The 22,883-nt window shown below is 43.0% G+C and overlaps 1 protein-coding gene across 1 annotated transcript in view; it reads right to left on the reverse strand.

Annotated features, from left to right (window-relative positions):
* The window catches only part of LOC133213101 (paralemmin-1-like), a 133,456-nt gene extending 115,760 nt beyond the window's left edge, over positions 1 to 17,696 (reverse strand). The window contains exon 1 of the mRNA XM_061355093.1: positions 17,141 to 17,696. Within this exon, the coding sequence (XP_061211077.1) occupies positions 17,141 to 17,185 (45 nt within the window). The 5' untranslated portion in view covers positions 17,186 to 17,696. The remainder of the gene's footprint in view (positions 1 to 17,140) is intronic.
* Between the last annotated feature and the right edge of the window lie 5,187 nt (positions 17,697 to 22,883).

Genomic DNA, 22,883 nt, shown 5'->3' on the forward strand with positions numbered 1-22,883 from the left:
TTGCTTAATTCAAAGGCACACTAATGTCAGAAGAAGAAAGTTAAAAATATCTGACCATCAGTTTGATAATGAAACAAAGACAAGTTCAGTCACATTCACAGTTTAATCTCTCATGTGTGATATCTGAAGTATGGGGCAAAAATTAAATCTGCATGTATACATTAAAAAGGGAAAAGATTTAGAAACAGTTTTCTAGACAAAATGTTAACAGCATGTTCTGTTCCACATGGAGCATTTAGTGGGAATGGCAGCAATGCTTTTATCTCCCATTTATGAGAAAGCCTCTAATACAGAAAGCTATATAGAAACAAATCTTCTTTTTAATACATCTTACATAGCTTTTGCCAGGTTAAAGTCTGCCATAATGATCTTTCCTGCAGTCCTGTGCTGAACAATTGGCATTCAGCAAAGATACGCACACTAATAAAATATGACTCTTTTACAATTACTTGTGCAAGGATGCATCGTGGTTGAGCAACTAGCTGGCTGACAGTCCAGGTAACTGGCCATGGTGGAAAGGGCTCTCTTCTTTCCAAGACGCATGCTAGGAAACTGGTGCCAACACTTTCACCTTTTTCATTTTCCTCTCTCAATCTTAATAGCCTTAAAAACCTCAGAATTTCCCACCACCTGTCCAAAATCACAGCTTGAAAGGCAGGGGCAAAAATGATCCATTTCCACTGCTAGGATTTTGAAAATACATGCCACAGTTATGTGATTTCTAATGAGTTGGACAGAACAGTTCTGTTCAGCTGAAAGTATTTCCATCTATGCTTCTCTTTCCTAAAGTAATTTTTTACTCACAGAGTAAATGATTTTTTTTTTTTTCTAAGGGTTATTATTTGCCCAAGGACAATATCTTTGGATGTGTCTGTAAACTAAAATAGAAAGGGAGAGAAATCAAACTATGACCATAAGTGGTGTTGCTGCAGAAAAGGAAATGCAAACTATTTATCACCCATGTCATGCTAGACTGTAAGGGATGTTCTTGTTTTGTTTACCTAGAAATAAAGAATCATGAGGTATTCACAGGGACAATGTTGTACTACATACTCTGTGGGACGGCCTCTCAGCTTCTAAACTCTCTCTGCCTTATTGCAAAGATACTAACAAAACCTGTGCCTATGCCCTCCAAATTAGACCAGGCAATCCATAACTGTGATTGTAAACATGAGCAAAAGCTAGTACTGCCTAGTCAGCAGGCCTGGATCCAGGTTCATACGCTGGCTTCAGATGCCTTTGTACTCGACTCAGCAAGCAACACAAATTCTGGTCCTAAGACACCTCTGAAGAGTCTCTAAAAGTTCATTATTGGTAAGGCTGCTTGCATACAGAAAGGCAGTAAAAAAGAAAACCAATGGGTTAATTGATTGCACACACTGTAGTCAAAGAATATATACAACACTGCTGAGGAGCAACACTGCGGCACATGTTGCAAGATGAAGTTGCTTGATGCCAGCTAACTAAACTCCATGAAAAATCTAAAGAAGATACTCTGCCGAAGACCTTGCTGGCATGGCTTAAGGGAGTTAGTGGAAAGCTTGGGCCTCCTAAGGGTCAGAGCATCCTGCAGGGAAGACAGTCAAGACAAGACTCCTGTGCTCACACAGGGTCTTTCTGCACCTGTAACAGAAGCAGATAGTGCAGGATAGGAACCCTAAACAGGAGAGGTGGGGTTCATTGTGTAGCCTGCCAATGTTGCATTTGAAGGAGGTACCTATGGGGTTCAGCACACTGAATGCCCTCATGTAAATGATTCCACCTTTCTGTGTTCATTTCTTATCTTCCCTGGTCTTTGTATTGTTGGAAGTTGACATGGGGCATGCATTCACTGTTGTGCTAGCACAATGGGGTATAGACCTCAGCTGGTGCTGCTCTAATGTCAGTAATGAGCAACAGATTTATCTTCTCCATTGCTGAAACAGAAAGAAAACTACCCTGAAACTATTCAGAAGCTGCATGATGGGATTTCCTTTACCTCCCTGGCAGCCTCAAGTTTCCTCAAATGCTGGAGACAGAATAATAAAGCTCTTGGAAGCACTCATGCCCAAAGCCACAGAATCTCCAGGCTGAACAGCCCCAACTTTCTCAGCCTATCTTCAAATGGGAGGTGCTCCAGTCCCCTGATCATCCTCGTGGCCCTCCTCTGGACTTGCTCCAACAGTTCCATGTCCTTTTTATGTTGAGGACACCAGAACTGAACACAGTACTCCAAGTGGGGTGTCATGAGAGCAGAATAGAGGGGCAGGATCATCTCCTTCGACCTCCTGGTCACGCTCCTTTTGATGCAGCCCAGGATACAGTTGGCTTTCTGGGCTGCAAGCACACACTGAAGGCAGCTCATGTTAAGTTTCTCATTGACCAACACCCCCAAGTCCTCCCCCTCAGACTGCTCTGAATCTATTCTCTGCCCAACCTGTAGCAGTTAAACTTCATGAGGTTGGCATCAGCCTACCTCACAAGCGTGTCCAGGTCCCTCTGGTTGGCATTCCTTCCCTCCAGCGTATCAACTGAAGCACACAGCTTGGTGTCATCGGCAAATTTTCTGAGGGTGTACCAATGTCAGTCCATTTCACTGACAACGATGTTGAGCAGGATTGGTCCCAATATCGAGCCCTGAGAGACACCACTCGTTACTGGTCTGCAGCTGGACATTGAGCCATTTACCACAACTCTCCCTGTGCAACCATCCAGCCAATTCTTTATCCACCAGGTGGTCCATTCATCAAATTTAGAGTCTCCAGACAAGGATGTCATGCAGGACAGTGTTGAACATTTTGCACAGTTCCAGGTAGATGACATCAACTGCTCTACGCCTATCCATCAGTTCTGTAGGTCCATCACAGAAGGACACCAAATTGGCCAGGCATGATCTGACCTTAGTGAAGCCATGCTGGCTGTCACCAAGCACTTTGTTGTTTTTCATGTGCCTTAGCATGATTTCCAGGAGAATCTTTTCCGTGATCCTGCCGGGCACAGAGGTGAGACTGACTGGTCTGCAGTTCCCTGGGTGTTTCACTTTCCCCCCTTTAAAAATGGGGGTGATAAGTCCTAATTTAAAAGCATTATATAGGTTTGATTTAGATGGCTTTTACATTGTTTCTGTGCAACAGTACCACAATCTACATTTTGGAAGGAAAGATGGAGATGCATATTTAGGTGGCATGAAAAATTCTACACAATGATTAGGTGACAAAACTCAAACTAAATCTATTATGGGGGGGGGGGGGTTGTTCTTCGGTTTTGGTTTCTTTTTTCATGACCACTGGTGCAGTCTCCAATGGTGTGTACTCTGTTACTTACTACTGAATAGATTAGGTTTCTCTTCTTCCTTTTATCTATGTTTCATGAGAGGAAAACAAACGAATGTTGGTTGACTGAATTTTAAAAGCACAAAGACCAATGGTGCAATCAGTGTTAAACAGGTAAGTAGGTTGCAGTTTTCCTCTATCACAAACTATGTGCCATTGTTCAGTTTACTACTTGTGAAACTGGTCACCTGCCTCAAGAAAAAATATTTTTCTCCTATAAATGCTCTGTCTCTCCAAGCTAAAACATTTCAATAAACACTTGGATTTGCCACAGTGATGACATTGGATGTCTAGCAGATGCAAAACTCATATGCACTGAAGTTTCACAATGTCTTTCACATCAATACAAGAGGCATTCTGGATATATGAAGGATTACACAACAACCTATTTTCTGAAAAATGCAGGCTTTAAAGATGTCCCATATGCTCAGTGTTAAGAGCGGATATTTCCAATACTTCTGTACTTACACATGTGTTGGGAAAAAATGGGAATATAGCTATTCCTCATCAGAGCAATGGAAAATAAACAAACAAATAAATAAATAAAAGAGAAAAGATTGTGGTAATGGTTGTTTGGAAAAAATGTCCGAATAAGGACACTCAATAACTCCATTGCCTTGTTTCTGAAAGAGAAGTTTAGACGTCACACTGAGTTTACTGAGTAAGGCTCTTTGGCATGTGTTTTTGAGTCAAATGGTAAGTTAATGGATGCCATACACCACAGCACTGTGCAAAGGCAGCTGTGCTCATCCTGACTGCTCTGTGCTGAACTTGGAACAAGTTATAGTCTTGCTTTCATTACCTTTGATATCTATTGTACATCCACGCCAATAAACATCTGATTTGCTGCAACGAGGACTTGTTCTGGTTACCTAGCAGACCCAGAAGCCAGATGTGCATCTTTGGACAGATGCAGGTACTTCAGTGTATGATTTAGATATGCCCTAAAGGACGGTAATTATTCTTCTGGTGCCTTTTAGCCAAGGAAAACATTTCCAACATTTTGTAGACGGAATATGTTATGGTATGATGGAATATGTTATGGTGTGGTGTCCCTCAGGGATTGGTGTTGGGACCGGTCTTGTTTAACATCTTCGTCGCTGACATGGACAGTGGGGTTGAGTGCGCCCTCAGCAAGTTTGCCGATGACACCAACCTGTGTGGTTCGGTTGATGCACCAGAGGGAAGGAATACCATCCAGAGGGACCTTGACACACTTGTGAGGTGGGCTGATGCCAACCTCATGAAGTTCAACCATGACAAGTGCAAGGTCCTACACCTGGGTCGGAGCAATCCCAGACACAGCTACAGGCTGGGCAGAGAAGAGATTCAGAGCAGCCCTGCAGAGAAGGACTTGGGGGTGCTGGTCGACGAGAAAATGAACATGAGCCGGCTTCAGTGTGCACTTGCAGCCCAGAAAGCCAACCGTACCCTGGGCTGCATCAAAAGGAGCATGACCAGCAGGTCGAAGGAGGTGATCCTGCCCCTTTATTCTGCTCTCGTGAGACCTCACTTGGAGTATCGTGTGCAGTTCTGGTGTCCTCAACATCAGTTCTGGTGTCCTCAACATAAAAAGGACATGGAACTGTCGGAACAAGTCCAGAGGAGGGCCATGAGGATGATCAGGGGACTGGAGCACCTCCCATATGAAGATCGGCTGAGGAAGTTGGGACTGTTCAGCCTGGAGAAGAGAAGCCTGTGTGGAGACCTCATAGCAGCCTTCCAGTATCTGAAGGGGGCCTATAGGGATGCTGGGGAGGGACTCTTCATTAGGGACTGTAGTGATAGGACAAAGGGTAACAGGTTAAAACTTAAACAGGGGAAGTTTAGATTGGATATAAGGAGGAAATTCTTTCCTGTTAGGGTGGTGAGGCACTGGAATAGGTTGTCCAAGGACATTGTGAATGCTCCATCCCTGGCAGTGTTCAAGGCCAGGTTGGACGAGGCCTTGGGTAATATGGTTTAGAGCGAGGTGTCCCTGCCCATGGCCGGGGGGTTGGAACTAGATGATCTTAAGGTCCTTTCCAACCCTAACTATTCTATGATTCTATGATTCTAACCTTTGAGAGACAATGCAACCTGAATTGCTGAATTCCGTTTACACAGTCACTTTTTGGAAAGTGATGCACTTCACAGTAAAATAATACCAACTCTTGGACCAACCAAAACCATTGCTGATTTTTCTCAACTAGCCAAAATAGCTTTTTTTATATACATTTTTTTTTCAATAAGGAGCAAAATTGGTCTAGGAAGGAGTTGCTGTTACATCACAACCCAACATGACAATTCTAACAGTTTAAAACTTGGGAAGTAGTTTCATGCAGTAAAAGATTGTCACCAGCTTCTCCATCTTTGCACTCTAGTAAGTACACATCTGCAATTCTGGGTTGCACATGGAAACATGCGTTGCTTCAGCAATATACCCACAATCAAACCAATTGTTTCTTGTTCATGGTTTAAGTGGAGCTCTCTCTGATCAATTTCTTAAACGTGATGTTAACTGTCTTAAGACAAAAATAGAGAATGGTAAATTCGTAAGTCTGTGCTATATTTTTAGCACCTCTTGCCCTATCTTAATGCATGGTGAAAGGCTTTCTGCACATAGAGATCAAAACACAGCCACAAAGATATCACCTGCCTAGAGCTAAGCTTCCTAGAGGCCTTTAAGAATTCATTTGCCCTACAAATCATGACTGATTCATTTTCCAGCCCCCAAACATGTGCTAAGGACCTGTTCCAAAATTTCAGTGAGGTTTTGCACCTCAAAAACAGGTCAGGTTGGACAAAACCGATGAAATTCATTGACAGTATTGTCTTGATCTGTTTCTGCTAGCACTGTTTCATGATAGCTGAAGGGCAGGGGTCTCATCCCATTTGATTTTAGGCTAGAGCATTAGGGGAATTTCAGCTTGCTCAGCCTTCAGTTTCACACCCTCTAAGATCAACCAAGTAATCACAATTTCCCTGGAAAACTCTCTTTTTCAGCTGCATGCAGAGAGTCTTCCAGTGAAGCCCATGTTACAGATATTGTGGCTGTGTTGCATCCTCTGATCAAGGTTACTGAAACTCTGTCTAGAACTGAAATAAGGTCATAACTTCAGTACAGGTTGCCATTGTGACAGCTTATTGCTAATCACAGTCTTGCTTCTGTTCTCCAGACACTTTAATACCCGCTAGTTTCACCTAGACAGACACGTGACCAATGAAAGAATGCCAACAAGAAACCAGGTCTACCATCTTCTCTTGAAACCACCTCCAGCTCAGTATGCCACTTGGAGACAAAAAGATGAATGATGCAACAAGTCCTGCAGGTGTGGCTTTGTGGCTGGTACCACAGCAGTTTTGGGAAGCACACAGCCTGATACCACTTCTGCCTTCAGTGGCACATGGCTGGAGGTTAACTAAACCACTCTTCAATCCATACAGATTGTGACATACATAACAAGGGCCATCTGATTTTTTTGAACCTTGCCATTCTGCAACCAACAAGATGGCAAGATCTAATAATGGCACCTATGACTTGTTCACAATCACATGGTCAGTGTTATCCACATCATAGCAGATTGGATTGATTTCACTACAGAACATGTGTTTTCAAAGTAACAGAGACCAAAGATTGCTTTTGTTGCCTTATGTGTCTAAGCAAGGGTGGCAGTTTGCCCTATAGCATCACAGACCAACAATAAAAGTAGAAACTTGGACCAGCAAAATACCGGTCTTGTAACCTTGTACCTACTGTTCAGGACTGATTTCATGGGCTGTGAGTTCTCAGGGAAGGAAGGACGGTGCAACATTATTCCAAAAGACAGCGGCCAAAGACAGAGGGAAATTCTTCGTAGTGCCCTGAGATTTGTGAGAGTCATAGAGGGAAACTTGTACAAGATCTCTCCAGTTCAGCAGTGTTGTCCATACCCTCCTTCTCAGCAGTGCAATAATCTTTAAAAGACTCTTTGTCTCCTTAATTATGAATTATTAGACTGTTATAAAAGCCCAGAAAAAAAAAAAACATCATTAATGTAAAGTGTTGTCTATATTGGAAACTTTATTGATTCTGGAAGAATGCCTCTGTGGGACATTTAGTCCTGCGAATTGCTGAGAAATTCACAGAGGATGTCTGCATTGTTCAGTGTCACATTAATCTCATCAAAACCTTTGCTCAGCATGGTATGCAATGTCACACGTGGTAAGGACAACATACTTGTAAACCACTTACAGTCTATTGTTTCTCCTCTGAAGATCAGGAGGCTGATAATGAAAAGCATGAAAAGTATTAACAAGTCTCTATTTCACAGATGAGTTTCAGATAGTGTATATGGATTCCAGTCTAAGTTTTGTAATTTTGAAACTTCAGCAATAACAAGTATAAATATAGCACAAGGAACTGGTATTTGTGTCTTACTGACAGAAGGACACAGTTCTTAAGATATTACGTTTATGTTGTTCTTTATTTCATTTAAGAATTTGAGATTTTGGTTTTTTGTGGCTGGTTAGAAGTTACTTCCTTAACCAGAACATTTTACTAAGTTCACCATGACGTTGAGATGACGTTGTGTACATTCCTAATTCAGCAGTTACCCCTACCACAAGGAGTGGTCTTAAAGACATATCTTAAAATGCCAGAAAATGAAGTAGGCTTCTGCAGGAGCCTACATCTCTAAAGTGCAAAAAGTGTTTGCATATGCTTATATATATTAAGAACAAATACATTATTATCAACTGAGACTTACTTTTTATGTCAATGTAGATAGGAATTCAAAATAGATAAGAGATTGACTCCCAAACATTATACTATCTGCACAGAACTGCCAGAACTTGCCAACACGTTGAAGATAGTGATTTTGTACAAAAGCCAGCGTACGAGACGATCCAGCCCCCTGTGCTGCAGTTATCATAAATTTAGTGACACCTTGGATGCCAAATGCTTGCTTTATGCACCAAAGAGGAAACTGCTGGATGACTAGAGATCCTTTAAAAACCCATGGATGTCAGCACGAATTTTTCCAAGTACCTCACACATGGTGCAGCGCTGACCTGTTGTTCCACAAGAGGCGAAAAAGCGTGTGTGTGTACGTGTGTGCGTGTACTCCAACCCCTTTTCCCCTGGGAATGCCACTAGGAAAGCCCTGTCAGGTCTGACACTGGCACTGCAGCATGCGGCACTCTGCTGGTTAATAGCTAGGGGCTTGCATTTAGCACCACTATCCGCTCTGCTACCAAGTAATCTCAGCTCTGCACTCTCTCCTGCTGCTGCCATAAAGAAACTGCAGCTCTGCTACTCTCTGCAGCAAGCATTACAGGCTGCTCAACTCTTCCTTCTCTAGCAATAAATTGCACGGTAATCTGGCACCTAATTTCTTTCTCCAACTTTCAACCTCTAAAGAGGTGCTCCTTAGCCATTGCTTGCCCAGGTTTCTTTCTTCTACTGCAGTGCTGCAGTTCTCTGCATGGCAAAAGAACATGGCTGACGCAGAGGAGCTGACAATGGCACGTCCCCCAAAGGCTGGCAAACACCTTTTATTTAGCCTTTTGCTGGCAAACTGAGGGCTTTGTTTCAAGGTACGTATTTTATGAAAACTGAGCTCACCTCTGCTGTCCCAAATCTTCAGTGATCATCAGTGACTGCTATTATTAGACATTGCAGAGGGGCTGAGCCCCACCCTGCTAACGGTTGTCTGTGGATCCTGTCAAATGATGCTGGCATCTCAAATTAAAATAATCAGAACACTGCCTAAAGCAACAGGCTGAGAGCTCTGTGCTGTCTGGAAAGGGCAGCAGCTCATAGATGGGAGTATGTCTGTCTCCTTCTAAAAAGAGCTCCCCAAGCTGCACTGGTTGTTGGCCTTTTTTTTGTGCACAGAGAGAATTTGTTTTTACTGGCAAAGAGGAAGAAAGCTTTACATGCCTCCAGTGCCTAACCTCACTGCAAGTCAGCTAAGTAACAAAAATCATCTGTGTGTCAAGAGCTACACAGGTCTGGTGTGCAATTGCCAAAAGGCCATACCCATTTCACTGCCACTTGTCAAGTGATGTTAACTCTTGCAAGCATGTGACTTTCTTAGACCAAAATTTGCAACAGAAAAGGCTTTTCTACAGTAGGGAAATTAGGCCCAGAGGCACATGTAGCATCCCTCATCTCCTGAGGCATCCTCAGTCCAAGCAGTGCCTCAGGACATACAGGCTCAGCAGGTGCTAATGTGCCATTTTAGAGAGGGCAAGATTTAAGATGACATTTCAACACCACCCTACTTCAGTAAGGAAGTATGGGACTGAATTCATGCCTGTGTTGGTTTTGCTCAGTGAAACAGGCAAACAACTCTCTTACCCAAACTTAATTTCCCCGGTCAACAAATAGACTGAAATCTTTGACAAGCTCCACAGGACCCACTTCACAAAGAGGACTGGTGTGGCTCCTCATAATTTACTACACATATACAGTCTAGTGCTTTCCCAAAACAACACTGCAGACCAACCACCTTGCTGGTGACTGTACTTTGAAAGTATTCAGCTGATGAAAAAAATACACTTAATTCCATGCAAGAATAAAAAAGTATGCATAAAGCAGGTAAGGAATTAGATACAAAGAGTGATTTCTGGAAGAGCCTGAGTGCTTGAGGAGAGACTGAGCATCACCGTGCATGGCCTTCCTGCCCCACCCCACCCTCATTCCAGGTACCCAGCTATCCACCACTTTTAGCATGGCATGTAAATCTCATACTCTCACCTCTGACTTCCCATGAACATCTATGCCACTGTTACCATGGCATGTGGTATCTGTTCTTAAAGTTTTATACCAGGCTAGAGCTGTTTAATAGTTTCCAAAACAGTAAAAACTTCACAACTGTTTTACTTTATGAGAGACTTAACAACAGTAACGACAAAATCACAAAAACTTTTAACTTATTTTCAACCTCTTTTGCAAAATGTAATTTGAAAGGCACAAAATGAAATCCAGTATCTCGGATGCTTGTCTGTGCTCAAGAGATGTTGGTGATGTGTTAAGGGCTAGGAATGTGCTGTGGAAACAATTCTAAATTTAAACAGTTGAGTTTGGCTAAGTCTGGAGACTGTCTAGAAATTTCTCAAAAGCAAGTGGGTTTCTGGTTTCTATTTGTTCCTAATTTTCACTTACACCTTGACAGCAATATTTTTTCATCATATTTATGCTTCTTTTGCTGTCATGTAAACATTCCTAAAACAAAAATACACATAAACCCTGAAATGATAGTTTTAGTTTCCAAGCATTATAGTCATATTTCTTTGGCTTCTGGCTTAGTGGGCAAAAGACATAACATTTCTTCCACTGTGCATGAACTCCCAGTGGTTTCTGTGCTCCAGAAGTAACCACAAGATACCACTGTGCTCTGACAGGTTTCTCTGTGCAAGGTCTGCCATGAAGCTGATTCATAGTATTGCTGCAGTCCAGGTTAGGGCTGCAGATTTGTGTGCAGGGAACCCTCTCTTCATCCTTTATGGCGAATGCAAACATGACACTTTCTCTCCCACAGCTGATTTCCACTGTGGTTCACAGGAACCTCCTGGGTTCATATTGTGTTCACAATATAGGTCTCATTTAGATTTAGTTCGTGATAACCCCTAGTTTACACATACTGAACCCATTCCTGGAAATATTAGCAGCAGGATACAGACTCTTCCTAACCATACCAGGTGTTCCTCCCCTTAGAATACTCTGGAAACCTGTTTAGGTCTCATTAGCCCTTAGTTTTTTTCAGGTTGGAGTTTAGAAGAAGGACAGTCATAACTACAGGAGAATTTTCTATTTCAGGTACGTGAATGTTAGGACTGCTGAGAAGTGAGATGGCAGAGCAACGGTTGTGATTAATCATAGCCATAAATGCAATTGCAAATATGATAATGAGGAAAAATTGGAATGGAAAAAACCGGATTAAACTATATAGCAGCAATATTCAAATGAACTTCATGATGAATTGCAAGGGGGGTTTCCTTTAGTTCTGAAGCTTGGTAGAGCACTTAAAGACATGGTTACCCCAAGAATGTTTGAATACACAGGATGGCTGCACTGCATCAGACCATTTGGCCAAGCTCCATTCTAGTACAGTGCTAAAGCAGAAGACCTCAGGAGCACGGCAAAAACTAAAAACCTGCAAAATTTCTCTGCCAGCCTCTAGTAATTTGCAACTCAAAACCTACTCTATCTAATGAGAAAGTCCTTCATGGATTGCAGTTCCATGAGCATACCTGGGTTCTCCTTATGCCCAGGTGCACTCTGAGCTACTACCACATCTTGTAAAGCTTAAGGGTTCATTTTAGGAAGAACATCTCTTTGGGTTTGTTTTGTTCAGAACTGCTACCTTCCTTAGACACCTACTAATTTTTGTCGAAAAAGGTGTGACTAGTATTTTCTTATCATCTTTTTTCATAAAACTCATGACCTTATAGACTTCTGCAGATTCTTCTCACTCACCTGTTTTCCAAGCGTTGAAGCCCAAGCTGATTACTCTTTCCATATCATGCTTCCTTTTTAGGTCTGAAAACAACTGAATTCAGACCTGAATTCAGAGATTTGATCATGTGCTTAACATGAAGAGCAAAACCACTACTTCTTAAAAAAAGGCATAGGAAACTAGTGTACTGAACCACCACAGCAACAGTAAACTGTTGATTAACTAAATTTGCCACATATTTCTATGTGATCCCCAACATCAAATATTCTGTTTTTCATGCACAAAGTTATTTGGAAGGATTCACAAAAATGCAGAGAAGTGTTACAGTAAATGACCTTGGACACGAAATCTACTAGTCATAAGTTCTAATTTTGTGGGGTAACAGAGAACAGGTGAATGGATGAAAAAAAAGATTGGCTTGTCTGTCAAAAAGTTTTCTGAAATTTATATGCACCACATGATGTTCACTGCAGTAGCTGAGTGTCCAACTCAGAAACATAGAATGCCCAAGTTGCTAGCAATTGTGATACTGAAACTAGACCAGTATTATCTTTCCAAAGCTAAGATTTGGTCTAATAAGATTGAAAAATTATTGATTTTTAATGATTATTGAATTTTTAATGAAATTAAAACTAAGATTTAAAAAATAATGATTTTTTAAATGAAAAATAATTGAAAAATTAGTGCAGTGCTAGATGTAAACATATATGAACCTTTGGGGAGGACTCTAAAACCTGACCTCTTACGTGAAACTAATCTCTGCAAAATCAAGATCCACTCCTCATCCCTGTTGAATTATCTCCCATACTAGTTCTAGCCACCTGCAAAAGGTAGCACTGATCAGACTGCAGCTTTCTTCTATGGTGCTGGTCCCATGCTCCCTTATATTTGGGTGCACAATCCTGCTTTGGCCTCTTTTAACACCAGCTTTACACAGGTGGGAAGGACCTCTTTAAATAGAGGACCTCACTTATCAAATAATCCAGCTTGTTCAGCAGGACTGATTTTTGCTTTTGTATTTACTCCTTCCACCACTCTATGTGTTGCCTGCACTCTATCAATTTTTCATTTACATCAAAGTACCAATAAAGAACACATTCAAGCCTTGAAAAGCTGCTTCCTATAAACGCTCCCCAGCCTTTGTTATCAAGGAACAAGGCTCTGTTCAGTCATCTCCCTCACTAACAGAAACTTTGTGAGACCTTTCAGTCAGCCAGCCCTTAATCCATCTATGGCAGCCTTCTCTGATACAGGAGAGGGCTATTTTTAGACAACAGTGTCCTGCCATGCTGAGTAAAACACCTGATGACACTTAAGTAATGTAGATCTAGCTCAATAAACTCATAATCTCATAGAAAAAGCAAGAATGGTCTTGTCGAACAGGAAGCATCTTTGACATGGCTACTTGAATGTCAATAATTATTTTTCTTTAATGCTTCACTGAACTAGTCAGACCTGGGCACTAGTAAGCAGTCACATTTTTTACTTGCTAAGAAATCAGTATGTTTTAGGAGCTTCTTCCTTTCATCTGTAGGCTGGATATATCCTTAACCCAAAAGACTCCTCCAGCTCCCGCACTGGTGGTTCCTCTAGTGCATGATTTCTCCTCAGTGCTTTCCCTATGCAATTGCCTTTAATTTACCTGATTTATGGATAACACATATTCACTGAGTCATACGCTCATTTGTATCCCAGATGCACCAATACATACTCGACACCCCCGCTTCCCAACTATGACTGCTAGCTAAGTGACAGAAAATATTTACATTTCATAAATGCTTGTCTGTGCATCTGGCGGTGATCTCTGCAGTCATAGAGAAGAAGGCCATATAATAAACTGTGGAGCCACAGTTTATTTATCCAAAATGTGATAAATTAGCTCAGCTCACCTGTCCTTTAGCCATGAAGCCCACTTCCTCTGGGACTATTAGCATTCCAAACTTCTGAGCAACTCACAGCAGGCATATTTTTTTAAAGCCACAAAAATGTTTCCTTTTTCACCCAAAATCTTACCCACCACTCCCCTTCAGGAAAAAAGCAGATGCAAGAACTGAATCTATAGGAACAAGCTCAGCAGGCAGACAGCTTCCAACCTCCTCTTTCAACCTCTTGCTTGCCTCCTCAGGGCATCTTCCCCATCATTCAGAGTGGGCACCATTGGTGCTGTTAGCATTAGAGCAGCAGATCAATGCTGTGGTGATTTATGATCAGGCTCAAACAGGTATTAAAAGCAGTGTGGAATGACAGAAAGACTTACCAGTATCTGTCTGTGCACACATGACACCCAAGTGGGGAGATGTGACGCAACTTCTGCTCAAGGAAGGACCAGAAAACCAGTTGCTCCTGGCTACACAAAGTTTATGTTTTCCTTCCCAGCATAGAGAATTGAGTTCCACTTTTTAGTAGCTGTCTTACATGTCCTCACTTCCAAAACAGAACCTCCACAGTGCTTTTAGTCTACTACTACTACTATAGTAGTTCTGTGAATTTTAGGGACTTCAGAAACATAAAAATGTAAAATCACAGCTTAAGAACGTACAATGGAATTAAAAACATACACTTGAAGGTCCTTTTTTTTTTTTTTTTTGAATCACACATCCTATTTTTAAAGACTTACTTAGCTGTTTCTTGCCCTGGTAAACCATAGCAACCAAGTTCCTCTCAATCTTGCATGCATCCCTAACAGCTCTCTGGACAAGGGCAAAGTCCATTATTCACAGTTTATGGATGGAAAATGAATGTACAGAGAGGCTAAATACTTGCTGCTGACAAAACAAGTGGCTAACTCATGTTCACCAAGGTTGAGATTAATGTTGTAATAGTCAGACCTCTTTTTTCCTCTTCCCATGACACTTGACTCTGTGCCAGACAGCCATATATTAAAACTGATTAGTCAGAGTAGGAAAGTACAAAATCAAACTCTTCAAAAGGCATCAGCCTTCTGGTGCAAATATTCATATTTCCATGTTTGGATTTTGTTTCCCTTAAATACTCAGCAATGTACATGTAAAATTTACTCTGTCTTGTTGGCAAGCTCATTTGCCATGGTGATTATGGAAGCAAGCACAAACATACAGGGAACAGTGTGTCTAAGTTGCAACAGTTAAGTGGATTTCTTTCTATATGCCTAGCATTCAACCAGCTTGACTGAACAGTGCTGGTGTAAGCTTCTGCTCATCTGAGTGAGATACTGCTGCTCATTAAAATAGAGGGAACATCAAGCCGAACTAAATGGCCACTTTTTCCTTCTTCTAAGAAAGGCCATGAAACTTCTGAGAATTTGCCTTATTTTGTACCACTAACAGATGGCACAAGAGAAATGGCTAACTTGTGTCATGTCATTCATCCTGATGGAGCAAAGGTTACACTACAAATAAACATCCCTGCATTCTGACAAACATCTGCAGCAGCCCAAGCGCTGGAGAAAAGTTACCTAACAAGTTTATATAGAAAACTTCTTGCTCTGCAGAGTGGGTAAGCAAACAAGTCAGTTCATGGGCCCACATTCAAGCTTAAAGTAAGGCTGAATACTTTTGATGCTGAAATAAAATTCTTTCAATGTAATTCACTGCACACGTTGCTGTACTATGCTTTATTTGTTGCCAGAAATAGAAGCCTAAAGAGAAATACAGAAAATGAAGATCCAGATTCCCAAGACCCTCTGTCATACCAGCACCAACCTACTGTAAAAGGTTGTGATACACTAGGTGATTATTCTACACACCAATGGCCTCAATGGTGTGAAATGGAAGTACCACAAGCAGAGCATCTGATTTACTTTTGTGAAAGCATTAGGCACATCATGTGGGGTGGAAATTGGTATGCCTCTTGGTTTTCTGTTATACAGTGTCCAAAGGAAGTACTAATAATATAAACCACTTATTTTAATGTGTAGACAAAAGTTTTTCAGAGCTTTGCAAGACAGCAATGCATGGAGCAGCTCTGCAGTATGGTTCGGCCATACAGGAGTCCCAAACCAGAGGCAGTAGTGAGGCCTGCTTCTGGGAGAATGTTTCTGCTGCTTCCATCTGGAGATTAATTTGGCAATGCTTATGCTGACAGAAAACTGTGAACCAGCTTAAAAATATGCATCTACTTTCCACTACCTGAAAACTAAATGGATATAGCCTCCCGCCCATATCAAATGATACCGTTTGCTTTATTTTCAGGAAATATTTCAGAGAAGGAAAAAACCACCGTGTATTTATTTTACATCTGGTTATTTTAAATCTCTGTGGACTTATTAGATGGATAACAAACTTAAAGAAAGCAGCTTGGAACAGCAGCAGCAACAGCAGCCATTCCTCTTACTACAAAGCAAATCTGTAATCTCTGCTGGATACAGTAAAACAGCATCTGTTGATCACCGGGGAAACCACAAAAGGGAACATGAAATCCATGTGGGCTCTGCCATCTTCTGTGATTTCCCTTCAGACCTCCAGGTGTGCAGTTCCCGGCACAGGCTGTGCCATCCAGCTGAGACTGGCACAGCTGCATCAGCATCTCAGCCATGGGGAAGAAGAAGAGCTGGGTGTCACTTGAACAAGGGCAGGCTGTGTGGGGCTGGCAGACTGGCAGTGCCCACGGAAACACAGGCCTTTTGACACAGCGCCTGTGCCATGCTGAAAGATGAGCTGGCAATTTCTGTGTGCCGGGATGATGCTGGTGATGCTGGTGGTTTTTAAACACCCAGGCTCAATCCTCACTAGGTGTCACTGCCCACGTTCCTCTGAAGGCTGCACCAGCTCAGCTCATGGCATACTCCAAATTACCGTACTAAATGTGGAAGCAGAAGTTTTAGCTAAAATGGGGCAAAATACTGCCTAGACTTCAACCATGGCAGGATGCAACTTGCCAGGGAATTTGGCTGAAAGCATGTGCTCAGCTGCTAAGCTGAGGTGACAGTTTATCTAATAGACCAAATAATTACACAATTCTGATAATTCTGTTTTCATTGTTTCCAAAATTCATAATACCACAATTTTTTTTTCTGCAGCAAAAAGCCATCCTGCTGCAGATCATTTTATTTAACTTCTTGATCAGCTAAGCTAAATCTCCCATTGTGAGAAAATATCTCTTCAGCAAAGAGATTTTCTCCCGCAATCTCCCATCCTCCCCACTTATTGCTTCTTTGCTTCTCCATCATCAATCTTTTAAATGTGCCACTGTGCATTCACATTTTTCTTTCCGCACGTGTCAGCTCAATGCTCTTCCTCAGAGCCCTCTTTCTCCGCCAAATCCTGCAAAGCAGACTTTAACCACTCGTTTCCCGAACGGGGAACTCCAAGCACAACTTCGCGGAAGCCAGGCTCTCCAGGCACTTTCCAGCCACCCTGCTGGAATCCCTGCTTCCCTCCACAACCCACGGCTATGGACAAAAGAGCAAGTAAAATGAAACTGACTTACTGCTATGGCTTGGAGCCTTTCCTTGTGCAACTCTGCTTCCGCCATCCTGGAGAGAAGGACACGGGAGGAGAGAGAGGGAGACGGATGGTGGTGGGATGTGCGGGTGAGAAAAAGAACGGCAAACAAAACCAAAACAGAGCACACAGTGCAGTCACCCGGGGGGAACTGGAGTAACTGCAAAGAAAGCCGAGCTCCTGTAGTAGTAATCAGCCACTTTTGGAGGCACTGCAGGCTGGCTCACGGTGCGATCATTTTAGTCACTGGAACAGTGCCTGCCTAGCTGCCTGTCTCCCAGCTGTATTGCTGACTGCATTTCATTGCCGCTTCTGTGTGCTAGTGCTGTCACACAAGCCATGTATGCACTCTCCCAGCAGCTGAGTGCAGGGATAGCTTGCATGGCTATAATTTTTTGCGTTGACGTCTCAGCTCATTTGCTCCTCCTATGGGGTGCTGGGTCACGACAGGAGCTCAACATCAGTAGCATTCGCAGCAGTCCGAACCTGCGGCAAAGGAGGCGGACAGCTGTGCCAGAGCATGTCCTTAGCAAGCAGTGCGGCAGGGAGGGGAGGACGGTGGCACATGGTGCAGTGAGCAGGAGCTGCGGCAGGCAGGCAGGCAGGCAGGCGGCTGCAGTCCCCAGCTGAAGCCGGTTTGGCTACAGGAAGGCATAGTGAAGGCACTGGCCGCGGGGGAACAGCACAGCCGCTCATGAATGCAGTGGAAATATCGCACGCTGTGAAAGGCAGCTGCTGCTGCAACGACGGTCTGTAAGAGCAGCAGTGAAGAGCATGTGTATGGGAAGGAAGAGGGAAGGTGTCCATGCACCCTGCACGTGCTTTGCACATTTAAGCACTGTATCGTCACTTGCAAGTGACAAACCTGCATGTACAAATGATCTGACTGAAGAACCCAGGTGTATTATAAATAGGGGAGGAGGCAGGTGAGGAAGGGAGGGGAGGCCTGATACAGTATCGTGACAGCACCCTTGATTTCAAGCTTGGATTCAGTTTTGAAACCTCTTCGCCTTTTCTTACTTTTTTTTTTTTTTACCTTTTTTTTTTTTTTCCGGTATGATTTCCCATCTGCTTTGTTTTCTCATAAACAGCAAAGAAAAGAAGTCCCTCACACTCTCCCAGCCATCAGGTGCTATTGCAAGGGTGAGCACAGGGCTGCCTTTGTGGAGTGGTGGCCCCAAGCCAGGACAGCCACCTTCCTGGCTGGAGTGCGGGGCAGAACCTGAGTTCAGCACCCTGCTGCTGCCCTGCCTGAGGAGCATTTTGAAGCATACAATTTTGTTTTAATAACCCCACGCTGACAAGACAAGGAGACCCCATCATCTTGCACGAAAGGGGTCTGGAATTGATCCTGCTCGTCTGTGCCTGCCCTTTTGTGTGCCTCTCTGCTGAAACCCTGTCTCCTCTTGCAGACATCCTCCACCTCCACCCTGTTTCCAGCTCTGAAATGTGCTATTTGCTGCAGCCTGCTTTTCGAGGCCACTGCTTTCTCAAGTGTTTCCACCTCCAGGTCCCATTTTCCTTGTTGGTGCCCAGCCTCCTTGTCTCATGACGGCATGTCAAAGTGACTTCTTGCTTAGTTTTGCCTCTGTGAAAGAGGTCCTTTGTTGTATAGAAAACTTACAGAACATTATATAATTGCAGTAGTCTGTGTGGCCAAAACACAAAGTTTTATTGCCTTATCCCAAGGGAGGCTGTATCTGTAAATGGGTGTTGTGGTGGGTTCACAGCTAGCAAAAATGCAGCAATTCCAGATTACACTGGGATACTCTTACCACCTTTAAGTTATTTGCTGGATGACATCTATCCTGTAGCTTATTTAGTCCCTTTCAGCTTGTTGCTTTTCTTCAAATCCTCTCTTTTTTGTCTTCAGTTACCACATAAGGTCTATGTACTGCTGCACAGCTAGGTTTGAAATGTCCTGTCACACAGGATCCAGACATCTATACTCTCACGTGTGCACTGAGAACACACATGGGCAGCTTCTACTAAGACTTGCAAGCTATGCAATTAAATCCCTTCAATACCCTTCTCATGTTTTGCTGCTAAGCCTTTCCCAGGAGAGGAATTCTGCTACAGGCTATATCCAGCAAAGACAACGGTATGCCCCAGTGCTTACTGGAGCTGAGACGGGCAAGCTGTTTGATCCATGACCTGTAGTCACATTAAATGTTGCAAAGTGGTGTGTGAAATGCACTACCATCACCTTTTCCTTCCACATAGCATCCACTCAGCAAAACATTTAAACATTATTTAAGTACATTCAGGGTAATCATGTATAAAAGTGCATCACTTCTTATACAAAACCTTGTAACACTGTGAAGCACAGTCATGCATCTGAGCTGGATGCTATATACCCCATATTTATCCTCTCTCCCATTGAACTGCAGTGCTTGCTGAAGGCAAGGGGTAAGCAGGGTGCATCCTAATGACTGCTGGGGCATTCCTGGCCCCAGCAAAATGTGCTGCAGGGCTGTGCACCCCCTTTAGTTTAGTTTGGCAAGGAAACAGGGATCAGCTGTGCTGCAGCAGCTCACCCTCTTGGCTTTTTACAATTGTACAGTAATGATACTGTATGTATCAGCAGAGGAGCAGTTTCTTGTTGGTAACTTGCAATGCAGAGAAAATGATCTGTGTAAGGTAACTTACAAGGTGATGACAAAGCGTGCAGACACAGCCCCTATGCACATTTGGTTAGTGAAGGCAGCTTTAAATGTAACAAGATAAAATAATGACCCAGGCATTTTATGTTTTAACCCATGTTGGTTAAGATTTTTGTTTCCAGAATGTTTTGCTGTGTTGGTAAGGAATTCTAATAAAAAAATAAGACAACATATTAAGCTTCATTGATTTTTATTTTACTTTTAGGGTAGGAGGGCAGGGTAGCATTTCTGAATTTTGAAGACACTAACAACAGAGGACAGAGGTTGTAAGGAGAAGCAAGAAGATTCTAGAGGAGTAGGCAAGCAAGAGGAAAGAAGTATTCTAGTATACTTTGTTCAGTAGCTAAAAATGAAGGAGAAAGGAAAAAAATATTTTTCAAATGTCAGTTAAAAGGCTGTTCTTTTCATTGGAAGTTTTAAAAGAGCAAAAGCTGCTACATCTCAATAATGTGTGAATTGTATCCCATTTCCATGCAGGACAGATTTTTATTTTCATTTATTTGGAAACGAGTGTATGAAACAATCTGCAGTCCCTGCTCAGTTCTGGGCAGGATCTGGAAACCACTCCGAGACGTGTAGCCTGAATTTTTAATAGGACAGCTTAGCTATATGGTAGAAACTGGGTTCTTGTCCTTGCTGTAGAGCTGACCTGGATTAGAAAAAGTTCTAGGTTAAATCACCTGTGTTATTTTTTTTTTAACAAGCCTTTTTTTTTTTTTTTTTTGACAAACTTTTTTAGTCATTGTGCTGCCATATGACCAGAACCTGTCTGCATGATGCTGGCCATCTTGACGCAAAACCTTTGCCTTCGCATTCTCCCAGCTGTTGGTAGGACTGAGTCAGTCTGAGAAAACAGACTTTGGCCTGAAGACTGAGTAAGGAAGGCACACTCATACACATGAAGGTCAGGATTAATGCCTCAGCCATTGCAAATGCATCGACATATTTTTGTGGTGACAAGTTAGTGGTTGGATCCTGGCAGCAGTTGTCAAGAAAACACAGAGCAAGGAGGGGAAACAGGCTTCACATTTGCATTTCTGATTGTTTAAGGGGAGATACTTCTGGCTCTTAAAATTACCACATGCCAGCATGTTGCATTGTGCTGCACCAACTGTTCTGGCATCCTCAATATTGTCAAGCATTCCTCTCTAGGGCATATTTGAACCATATTATTTTCATCTAAGTTGAAATTCTGAGGTTTGATTAATCTGTTTTTTATTTTCCTTTCCAGACTTTGGCCTCACAGATGCTATATTTAAATAGGCCAGGAATGTAAAGTTGATCTAAATTTTTAGATTACTGAGCCTGTTCTCCATGCTCACTTTTTAGGCTCCCACAAGCACAATGTCTTGCACAGCCTTAAAAATTTCCAGCAGTGGCACCATCCAACATTTCCAGGAGAGGCTACTTCATCTGCAGTTTTAATTGGTGTCAGCCTCATCAGACAACAGTCTCTTGCCATACTTCTCTCATCCATACCCAGGGTGCTTTCTAGGGGGCACAGTGGTTGCAACACCAGGGGGTTGTGCTCGGGCCATTTGAAAGCTCGCTACTGTGAGCTGCACCTCAGAGACCCCCATCCCAAAAAGCCATCATGGAATCATAGAATGGTTTGTGTTGGAAGGGACATCATGCAAGGACTGTTGTCCTAATCCCACCTGGACACTTCAACCTGTGAAGTAGTGGCTGCATGGTGGGGACTGTATGTCCAAAACCTTGCAAACCCATCTGGGTGGCTGGTGGTGGGGGTTCCCAGCCTGTTGCCACTCATGACTCGGTGAAAGTGAGAACTGTCTGAACACCCACATATGTGTGCTCACCCCTCTGCTGAGGGATGGCAGATGCTGGTACCGGTACACCTTCTTCATCCTCACTGCCCCCTCATACGGGTTTTCACAGGCACAGACCCCAGGTGGTGTGAGCTGGTGGGAAAAACAGCCTAAGCAACAGGACAGGCAAAGACTGGGAAGTCTCCCCTCCCCTTCCGACAGCATTTCATGCCTGGAAAATGCAGGTGGAAAAAATGTAAAAGATATGCCTGAAGCTGCCCAGGAGGGCAGTGGCAGAGCTCAACCTACACCCTTGAGTCCAGTTCTGTAAGTGCACAAGATCATTCTTGATAAAAAAAATCTCTATACCAAACTTGGTTTAACTGAGGTTGTTTCGCCTGTTTTCTATTGTTTCAGTTTCTCCAGTGGGTATCAAGACATGGAGCTGAAGCAGGCACAGCAGGAGACGGCATTGTTTAAGAAATAAACAGCTAGAGAGCAGGGCTTTCTTTTAAACTTTCCCAAGACAGTAGGCTTATGAGTAGGTAAGCCATCATTTATTAAGAAGTGCAGCCTATTTTTTTTTTCCATGTTTGCTTGGTTTCATGCTGCAGGCATGGGGAGCTGGCACTGAGAAAGAAGCCCTCTAGATAGAGGGGTGGGTCTTCAAACAGTTGTGTCAGTGGCAGGGCACCTCCTCTTGATGGACCACCAGACACTGTGAGTGGAATGGACTCCCAGGAGCATTCTGCAGAGCAGATGTCTCCTAGCCAAATGATGTCTGTTGTCCACAGACAAGTTGCTTGTAAGTGATTCTGCTGGCATCAGGGATAAGAAACAAGGTATTTCCTGAGATTTTCCTGAGATCTCCTGTCCTGCCAGCCCCTCTGCCAATCTTAAATAGCCTCATGTTAACCTGACCTTCAGTCCTTGGCAGTAAAGTAATTCATGAAGCAAGCCATGGAGCACCTTCTCTCCAAGCCTGCAGGTCAGGAAATGAGGAGATCCTGTTTGCAGTGACTTTCCTTTATGAGGGAAGAATCTAAGAATTAATGAGGTACGCATTTCACCTTTCTTGCTTCTTTCCTCTCCTGATAGATGGGGTTATTTGAAGCTTCCCAGGCTGAGGAAGCAGCCTGCCTCCTTTTGGGATTTCCATGACTGCTGTTAGGACCACAGCTCACTTGGCCAGCTTACAACTTGCTGCAGGAACCCAGGCTGGCTCCTAGGGAGGAGGGAGGAATTGGATGATCTGCAGAGAAGAAATGCAAGGCAACCTTCCCCAATTTCCTTTACT

Source organism: Neopsephotus bourkii, unplaced genomic scaffold (genome assembly GCF_033783945.1).
Source record: "Neopsephotus bourkii isolate Nb327-2 ecotype Australia unplaced genomic scaffold, CSIRO-AGI_Nbou_v1 NB_776, whole genome shotgun sequence".
In the NCBI taxonomy this organism is placed as follows: domain Eukaryota; kingdom Metazoa; phylum Chordata; class Aves; order Psittaciformes; family Psittacidae; genus Neopsephotus; species Neopsephotus bourkii.